At 49.2% G+C, this 10,127-nt stretch overlaps 1 protein-coding gene across 1 annotated transcript in view; it reads right to left on the reverse strand.

Annotated features, from left to right (window-relative positions):
• The window catches only part of Fam227a (family with sequence similarity 227 member A), a 39,807-nt gene extending 29,680 nt beyond the window's left edge, over nt 1-10,127 (reverse strand). Inside the window, exons 1-6 of the mRNA XM_052161190.1 lie at nt 9,920-10,127; nt 8,594-8,676; nt 3,585-3,654; nt 2,944-3,023; nt 1,231-1,377; nt 67-168 (exon numbers count right to left, since the gene is read on the reverse strand). Coding sequence (XP_052017150.1) covers nt 67-168; nt 1,231-1,377; nt 2,944-3,023; nt 3,585-3,654; nt 8,594-8,676; nt 9,920-10,043 — 606 coding nt within the window. The 5' untranslated portion in view covers nt 10,044-10,127. The remainder of the gene's footprint in view (nt 1-66; nt 169-1,230; nt 1,378-2,943; nt 3,024-3,584; nt 3,655-8,593; nt 8,677-9,919) is intronic.

Here is a 10,127-nt window from a genome sequence, read left to right on the forward strand (position 1 = left end):
TAACAGACCAGGACTTTGTGCCGTAGGAAAATGAGTTAAGCGAGGGGAAAACAGACCCGCACTTACCTGGTACCTTTCGTGAAATAGCCACCAAAAGCTGTCCAGCCATATGGCGGCAAGGTAAGGTGAACACAGAAACTTCTCCAGTTCTCTGTCCGAGCAGTAAGACTTGAAAAGAAAGGAAAATCACATTATTACTGTAGGTCTTCTTATTATTACAGCAGTTGTTGAAGACAGGGTCTCACTGTGTCACCCATGCCTGGAACCCTGGCTGGAATCTTTGAGCAAACATCATTATCCCAAACTAAGAAGCAGAGACCGCATGGTAAGTACACCAGGGCCACAGAGATGAAAGGACTTGTCCAAAATAACACAGCGAGGAGCGGAGCTGGTACTGGGAACCCAGAACCCTGGATCCAGCCACCTCCTCTCCTCCCAGCTCTGGACAGCAGCAGCTGCAAACTTGTGAGGCTACAATTAGTGATTCTGCTGAATCAGTAATAAACATATGTAAGTCAAAATTAAAGCAATTACTCACAAGCTCAGAGGAGCAGAAGCTTGTGTTGTAATATATATGTGTATGTATATTACCAAATGCTCCTGTGTGTCTACCACCAGGTCACACGCCTTCACTCTTCATGTAACTCAGGAAGGACTGACAGCCGGGCAGCTGGAAGGCGGAGCCAGGACAGGGTGGGGGATGAGGGGGTGAGGGGGAGGAGAAGGGGAGGAAGACAGCTGAAGGGAAGGGAGCACTCAAGTTCCAGGAATGGAGGGGTGACTGTTTATGAGCCACCAGATCTGTTTGGGGGACGGAGATTATGTAACCACAAAAGGTGAAGAGGTCCAGCCATGAACTCAGCGCACCGTGAGCAGCTTCCCTCCGCAGACCTCCACACAGCTGTCTCCCGCCCTGGCGGTGCCCTCACCTGCATCTGTGGGCACCATCCCTCCCTGGCCCACTCTTAGTTCTGCTCCACTCTGCCCTGTGTCCTGTGTCCTGCTGTGTAACGAGCAGCCACCACTTGCTCCGGCTTTTGTAATAGGACACGTGACCCAACACACTGGCGGGGCTGGGAAGATGGTTCAGTGGGTAAGAGCAACTCTGACAATTCTAACAACTGAGTCCTGTCCCTCCCAAAATGTGTCCTCTGACCTTTACACACGCGTGCACAGTCGAGCAGGGCTGGCTGGAGGCAGCACCTGCTGCCTGCCCTCTCTCTTCCTTACCTTGCCACTCAGGGGGTTTTTCTCAGACCGGATCACGTTGCCCACCATGTCGCAGAAGTCCACACCATTGGGGAGTTTGTTGGGCTTCATTTCATCAAACGGGGGATACTCGTGTAGCTCAGCGAGCAGATTCTTATCTGCTGTTTTCTGAAGAACAAAAGCATATGGGTTTCAGCATCTTGACAGTTAAAACAACAGGGTACCTGCCTTCCGCTTCTACATAAAGACAGCGCAACAGTTTCATAGAGAGGAAACAACGGGTAACATAACAGTAATCACAAGATTAAAGGTGCCAGCCGCCAAGTCTGGTGACCCGTGTTCAATCCCTGGGACTCACAAGGTAGAACCAGAGACCTGACTTCTGCGGGTTGTCCTTAGCCTTGCCCAGGTGTGCCGTGCCAAGTGCACTATCCCCTGCACACATACACACAAAATAAATAATTTTTTTTTAAAAGATAATTATTTCCTAAGGCTTTGGGTACAGGTGATCTGGATAGTATAAATAACCAACTTTTGAGGGGGGCTTAAATTAAAATTTTTGCAATGCTGGAGACAGGAGACAGAACCCAGGGCTCTGTGTTTGCTACACAAGCACACTACTACCCTTGCTACACAAGCACACTACTACCCTTGCTACACAAGCACACTACTACCCTTGCTACACAAGCACACTACTACCCTTGAGTCACAACCCCAGACTGGGGTGGTGAATCCTGACAAGGGCGATGATGAGGTGGGACTTGTTAGCAGTAGAGGCCAGAGAACTGAGTGGAAGGCAGTGTCTCTCCTCTGACATGCTGAATGACAGTCACCTCAGCTTCCAGCATGACAGCATGACAGCGTGTCTGCAGAGATCGCCATCACCAGCCTGGCTGGCAAATGGAGCGGCGACATGGGAACTGGCTCTGTAGAAAGCTGTGTGGCGCCGTCTCAGTGAGGCAGGAGGACTCTACTCCAGGGAGACAGCTCAGCTCTAACAGTAACAGACACAGGGCTCTGCAACCCTCCTGCCACCGAGGCAGGATTACAGGTGTGTACCACTACCGCCCGGCTTAAAGAAGGCTTCTTGCCCTCCTTGCTTTCTCTTGCCTCTCTCTCTCTCTCTCTCTCTCTCTCTCTCTCTCTCTCTCTCTCTCTCTGTGTGTCTCTCTCTCTCTCTCTCTCTCTCTCTCTCTCTCTCTCACATCTCGTCCCACACACCTTTAATCCCAGCACTCTGGGAGGCAGAGGCAGGCAGATTTCTGAGTTCGAGGTCAGCCTGGTCTACAGAGTGAGTTCCAGGACAGCCAGAGCTACACAGAGAAATCCTGTTTAAAAAACAAAAAACAAACAAAAAAAATAAGGAAAGAACGAAAAGAAACTATTAACTGTCTCTTCTTATCAAAACCCACCGTGTAAGAACATGGAGCAGGCCTCAGCGTTTCCAGCCACCAGGAAAGAAAAGATCTAGCCTCCTCTCAGTCAAGCTTCCTTAACCTGGGGCAAGGACCTCCCTCCCAGTTAGCCAAGCAGTCTCTCGGTACTCTACAGGTACTGGGGTGCCCACCATCGCCATCCCTGAGCGCGTGTGCGTGCATGCGGTGTGCGGGCCGAGACAGTGTTCCCCTATGCGGCCCCCCACTGCCCCCCCTTTTCCCCCACAGAATAAGGCCCTTTTATTTTTGTTAACATGGCAGAGACCACCAGGAAAGCAACATGTCACTCCGCTCTTACCCTTTTTGTGGGGACCACTCTGGCATTCCGGAGCTCTGAGCCTTGGCAGGATATTGGTGACTCTTTCTTCAGTTTCTTGACTGGGGAATGGAGAATAAGTTAGAAGTGAGAGATGGTGGTCGTACCTGCTGCTGGGAGCTAAGACCGCTAGAGAGCGCTATGGAGCACTGCCAGGCGACCAGCAGAAGCCAGGGCCTGGCCTATCTGGTTGGAGTCAGCAGGAAGCCAAGCCACTGCGCACTAGACAAGTTCCTGTCCCCAGCAAGACTCCCCTCTATCAAATACATCTGATGGTGCCACCGTCACCCACCTAGAAGATTGTCCCTCTGTGTTCTTGCCCCTCCCTCCTTCCTTGCCCACTGCCAAGTCTGATCGAATGCCGATGCAGTGGAGGATAAAACCTATCCTCAGGTAGAACTCTGGATTCCTACTCAGTTGAATTATTTAAAAAACTGAAAACAAAAACAAACAAACAAGAAACCCCCTGGGGTCCACCTCAGTGACAGAGCATGTGCGAGACAGTGGGAGCCACACCCAGCACCACAAACAAAAAACAACTAAAAAGTATCTAAACTAAACAAAATTAAAAATAAAACCAAACCCCACAAAAACATGTTTTTAGGCTAAGAAAAGATTTTTGCCTCTGTCTCCCGGGCTGCCGTGAGTCTTCTCTTTTAAAGATTTCTTCTCCAACTCATAGTCCTCAATTGCCTTCAAAAACCAGAAGAAGAAAAAAAGATAGGCCATTAGATTAGAAATTGACGTAACCAAGGAAGAGGGCAGGGGTCAGGGACTGGAGCATGTTCCTAACTGGCAACCGAAAGCCTGAAGCAACGTATGTAACTATAAGCACCTCTCTTCTCCCCCTGGTGGTAAAGGCCTCAGTCATCTGTGCCACTGACACGGTCCCATTGTGTGTTGTAAATGCGTCTTTCATGCCAGTGCCCTTGCACTAAGCTGCCCTCCTGACTCCACTTCGGAGGGGCACAGGACGCAGAGCAGGGTTCCAGCTGCAGCCCGTGGGTGCGCACGAGCAGTCTTTCTAAGAAGATGATAATAATCCGTACCTTCCGGGGTCCACAGGAGGACCAGAGAGAAAGTATAATGCTTGTCTGCTAAGGGGCTAATGTTGTGCTTGGGCAGACTTATCTATGCAGGTGGTGGTTGTATCTCCCAGCAGAAGGGATTCTGGGATGGCAGAAGTGACCTCACACTCAGGCCTGGGACACGAGGGCTTATGCAGACGTCTTGTCCTGTGCACTCAGCTGTCCCTGTGTTACATACAATGCCTCTCACCCCTGTGAATGGCCTGAGGTAGGTGAGTTATTGTCCAGCCCTTTACAGGATTTTGAGAGTCAGGATCATTTCCTCTTGTCAGAACTTGAGAGAACTCTCTGGAGTTTCAGACTGCCAGACTGACTGGAATGTTCACACACCCTCCTCCCATGAATACATGCTTGCACAGAATCATTCCAGGGACCACATTCCATGTGCTCTACTGAGACTCATAACTTAACTCCAATCCCAGCTCAGAGGTGGGCTGGGGACCGATGCTGGTGGTCCCCTCCACCTTCATAAAAAATGGCTTCACTTGTATGAAAAGAATAAGAACACAGAGAAATCCTGTCTTAAAGTAGAAAGAAAGAAAGAAAGAAAGAAAGAAAGAAAGAAAGAAAGAAAGAAAGAAAGAAAGAAAGAAAGAAAGAAAGAAAGGAAGGAAGGAAGGAAGGAAGGAAGGAAGGAAGGAAGGAAGGAAAGAGGGAAAGGAGGCAGGGAGGGAAGAAGGGCGGAAAAAAGAAGACAAGACTATTGGGCCAGCAAGATGGCTCAGCAGATAAAGGTGACTGCCACCAAACCCGATGATCTCAGTTTGATTCCTGGGCCCCACATGGTAGGAGAGAGCTGACTCTCACCAGCTGGTCTTCAGCTGGTCTTTGTTTTCCATATATATGCCATGGCATGCACATGAACTCTCTCTCTCTCTCCTCTCTCTCTCTCTCTCTCTCTCTCTCTCTCTCTCTCTCTCTCTCTCTCTCTCACACACACACACACACACAATTAAATTATTTTTAAAAAGCAATCTGACTATTTATTCCACTGAAATGTTTACTTCTGAGGCTCTACTCTGCAGACATATGAGTCCCTGTGGTAATAAAGTTTTTGTCAGCTTGACACAAATAGAGTCATCTGGGAAGAGGGAACCTAGGAACTGCTCCATCAGATTGGCCCGTGGGTGTGTTGTGGGGCATGTTCTTGATTGATGACTGATGTGTGCCGTCTTTTCTGCCGCGCCTGGGCAGGTGTCCTAGGTCATACCAGGAAGCAAACTGAAGGGCTAGAGCAGTGGCTCAGTGTTGTAGAGAATTTGCTGCTCTTTCAGAGAACCCAGGTTCAATTCCCAGAACCTATATGGTGGCTCACATCCATAACTCCATGCCAGGGCCTCTAATGCCCTTTTCTGGGCTCCGAGGGCACTAGGCACACAGCACACGTACATACTTGCAAGCAAACAGCCTTACACATAAAATAAAGTGAGTCTAAAAGGAAGGAAGGAAGCCAGGCAGGCAGGCAGCAGAGCGGACTGTGAAGAAGAGGCCAGAAAGCTGCTCCAGGGCAGGCCTTTAGGTTCCCACTGTGAGGTCCTGCCTTGGTGTCCCCCAACAAGACCATAAGCTGTGAGAGGAAGCAAACCCTTTGTCCACAACTTCCTTTCAGCCAGTGTTTTATCACAGCGACAAGAAGCAAACTCGGCCAAGCCCTAAAGGTCACGCACAGAAACACCCAAACGTTTGCTCTGCTCAAAATGCCAGAGAGGGGCTGGGGGCTCGGAGCCCTTCCAGAGCACTGGGTTTGGATCCCAGCACCCGTATCGGGCAGCTCACAACTGCCTGCCCCAGCTCCAGAGTTCTCAGTCCTTTTCTGGCCTCCTTGGGCATTCGCACCTACATAGCATACACTCACACAGACACACACATAGATAAAAATATTTTAAAATACCATTGAAGCTGGGTGATGGTGGTGCATGCCTTTAGTGCTAGTACTCAGGAGGCAGAGGCAGGAGGATCTCTGTGAGTCTGAGGCCAGCATAGTCTACAGAGTGAGTTCCAAGAGAGACAGGGCTACACAGAGAAACCCTGTGTCAAACAAAACAAAACAAAACAACGACAACAACAAAAATACCACTGAGATAATTTATCATTAGAGTATAAGTTGATTATGCTACATCCAACTTGTGGAATACCACGTGACTATTAAAATAATGGGCAAGCCAATAGCACTGACTAAAAAAGTCCCCAATAGAGGTATTTATTTGAAAAATAGAATAAAATAGTAAAAACAAAAGCAGGCCATAGACAGCGTTTACAGCATGATTCTGCTTATATTTCTTGACAAAACAGAAAAAAATAAGAACCCAAAGGAACACAAGACGTGTGAAAATAGGATCTATGGCGCAGACTGGGAATGGCTACACCTAGGGAAGGAAGTTAGCAAAGAGAGAGCGGCTTTCCCTTTTTAGGAGCAGACAGCGTGAACATTATAGAAAGGCATCTATTTCTTTGCTATTTCAAATTTTTGAAATGTGGGCCAGGTATTTTGATTCATGCCTTTTATCCCAGCACTCTGAAGACAAAAGCAGGCAGATCTCTGAGTTCGAGGCCAGTCTGGTCTACAGATGGAATTCCAGGACAGCCAGGGCTACACAGAGAAAACCTGTTTCCTAAAAAAACAGAAACAAAACAAACACAAACAAACAAACAAAAGGAGTGGCCTTGGCTAACAGCGAGTTCAGGATCCTGGGGAGCATGGGGGACAGTGGGGACTGAAGGGCTCCTGCGCTAACCAGCAAGCCACACTGTCTGTGTTTGAGAATTACTGAAGGGATTTATGTTTTGATAAAAATGAACCCAAATTAATCTCCAGACTTCTGGTTTCCAAGTTATCACATAAGAGAACCACAGTCACCATTTGGCTCTAGCAGGTAACAGCCAAAATACACGGAAAAATCCACAGCTCTTCTCAGAGCTGCCGGAGAACTGGAACCACAGAGCGAGCGAGTGGCTGCCGCTAAACTGAGAAGTAGACAGAGATGGGGGAGCAACACTGAAGCAGAATCCCAGGGCAGCAGCGTCGGGGTGCCCTTGGAGACCCTACTCCATTGCTGAAGAGCTGCTGGAGGCTCAACGTGGACGGACAGGGAGGGGAAGACTCAGGGGTCGCAGAAACCAACCCGAGCTGGCCCATCAGCCTACATTTAAGAGTCTAAAGCCACAGATGATAAAGTTTAGAGAGCCCCTGAAGGGTCCCGGGGATGACAATGACTTTTAGACATGACACCAAAGGCCAACAATGAGGCACTGAGTCAGGACTCATCTGTTCTTCCAAAGACATGGCCAAGACAATGAAATGACAAGCTATAGGCTGAGGTAGAATATTTGCAAACGACATATCCAATAAATGATTAATCCAAATATAAAAATGAATTAATAGTCCAATTTTTAAAAATGGACCAAAAATGTAGGAGATGCCTCTTAGTTTCTTCCCCTGTTGCTGTGATGAGATTTTATTTTTTAAAAAGATTTATTTGAGTACATTGGTCTGTCTTCAGATACCCCAGAAGAGGGCATCAAATCCCTTTACAGATGGTTGTGAGCCACCATGTGGTTGCTGGGAATTGAATTCAGGACCTCTGGAAGAGCAGTCAGTGCTCTTAACCGCTGAGCCATCTCTCCAGCCCACGGCGAAATAATTTTTTTTTTGTTTTGGTTTGTTTTGTTTTGGTTTGGTTTTTTGGGTTTTTGGAGACAGGGTTTCTCTGTGTAGCCCTGGGTGTCCTGAAACTCACTCTATATACCAGGCTGGCCTCGAACTCAGAAATCCACCTGCCTCTGCCGCCCAAGTGCTGGGATTAAAGGTGTGTGCCACCACTGCCCAGCAAAAGTAACTATTCTAAGTTAAGGCCGTTCTGAGTCATGCAGCTTCTGTCTGACTTCTGCAGATTCTGGGAATTTTGCCTTTAGAAGGTGACTCAGGACACGAGCCGGGTGGCTTAGGAAGGGGCAAGGAAATGTGTTATAGTGGCCTGTGACTTCAGCCATCAGTGTTGGGTTTTTCTTTCTGTGATGGCCGTAGGAAGAACTCACTGTCATAACAAGCTCCTCCCGATACTTTCTGTAAAGATGCTTTTCATTAGATTCTCTCATGAGGGATGTGGCTGGGAGTTGGGAGGCAAGGCTGGAGTCCTTGTTCTCCAGTGAGCTTAGCTGTGTGACCTTGGGCAAGTCACCTAACCTCTCTGTGCTTCAGTTTCTCTCTTGCAAATGAGACTAAGTCCTACCTCACAGGGTTGTTGTGGGGATTAATTAGAAAGGAAGTCTGTAAAGCATTTAGGGGGTAACACTGTGGAAGAGACAGTAAGCAGAGAGCAGTGGCCGGCAGAGGCTAGGAGGAGAGACAGGGGACAGTGTGCAGTGGCTGGGGCACTGAAGGCATTCTGTACTGGCACCAGCACCGGCACCACAGCGGCAGATACACAGCAGTATGCATGCTTTTGGAGAAATGCAAAACCGGAAGAGGGACAACCTCTATTTCCTTCCCTAGGACCCATGTTCCCAAAGGCCTTACCTCAGCTCCGGCATCTACTTCCACTTACCGAGGTGCTGATCACCAGGCTGGAGCCCAACTCTATTTCAGTGATCTTCTGGTTCACCTGGCTCATGGAGCCGACGATGCATGCTGGGAGACAGGCGGCTAAGGAAAGCCCAGGAGGCAGGCCCACTCCCTCTGAGACTCGACAGTCTACCCTGTCTGTCACCTCTCCACCTTTTGCTTTTCAGGTCTTAGCCTCAGGATCTCCCAGGACACGGCCTCTCTGAGTCTCAGATCCTGTTGCTCAAGCAGGTTCACTCTCCCGTCCACCACCCTCAAGTGTTCTTACCACGGGGAAAGCATTTGGGAAGTGACGGTGGCAAGAGGGACCTGGGCCACACGTGGGACCGAATGGAGTGTGGCATTAGGAGGAGACCCACAAAAGAAAGACCCTTTGCAGGCTGGGGCGGGACCTCATTAGCCACTGTCTTGGAAGGCTTTGGAGGGCACACGTGCACAGTGAGAAGCAAAGCGCTGACGCTGTTTGCCTGGTGGGAGCATGGTGTAAGGTCTGGACCCGGTTATGACTTGAGGGGGTTACTGGCTGGACGCTCTCTGAGATGGGACCTGTGATGCAGGGATACAGTTTGGTGGGGTGGCATGATGGGGGCAATGATGCCAAGACCAGGGAGGAAGTGGCTGTAGGCAGAGCCTGGGTGATGTGCCACAGGCGCAGACTGGGCTCCATAGGAGGGCTGGCAGGGAAAGGGAGGGGAGGGCAGCCAAAGGAAATGAAGAGTCTGGGTGGAGAGCTCGCCTGTCCGGGACAGAAGGCTAGCCCTGGCTTCCTAGGTGCTGTCCAGTATGTACCCAGCCCTGATCCTTTGGAAAGGAGAAGAGAGCCAAAACCAAACCAAACCAAACCAAACCAAACCAAACCAAACCAAACCAGAACTTCTTCCTTCTTTTAACAGATACAACTCGGGCATCTCTCTTTCCAGTTCTTTCTGCTTAAAAGAAAATAAACCTCAGCCAGGCAGTGGTAGTGCACGCCTTTAATCCCAGCACTCAAGAGGCAGAGGCAGGCAGATCTCTGAGTTTGAGGCCAGTCTGGTCTACTGTGCAAGTTCCAGGACAGCCAGGGCTACACAGAGAAACCCTGTCTCAAAAATAAACAAACCAAACAAAACAATAAAACCTCAAGTCAAGCAACCCTTCAAAACATGACATTCCTTTTGAGGGCAGAAAGGACTTACGTACCCAGAGGAAATGACCACGGTATGTCAAGTGGGCTCACAGGTGACTTTTTGAACTATAAGCACTCTTTACACCGGGTGTCCCCGGTTGGGCGTACTTGGTCTGACTGTGGGTGACAGCGTTAGGAGGATACTGGGTGGGTTTTCCTGCAGCTGCTTCCTTAAAGCATTCTCCAGTACTGTCCGTGCGTTGACAGAGACCACCAGGCGCTCGTCCAATGGTAGCATCGGTAAGGCGTTGACATTGATAACCTCCATCGTCTTGGCACACGTCACTGACCAATTTCTTGTGAACAGGCAGACAAAAAGTTTCCTCTTTCTGCTCCAATCTTGTTCTTTATC

This window comes from Apodemus sylvaticus, chromosome 17 (genome assembly GCF_947179515.1).
Source record: "Apodemus sylvaticus chromosome 17, mApoSyl1.1, whole genome shotgun sequence".
In the NCBI taxonomy this organism is placed as follows: Eukaryota; Metazoa; Chordata; class Mammalia; order Rodentia; family Muridae; genus Apodemus; species Apodemus sylvaticus.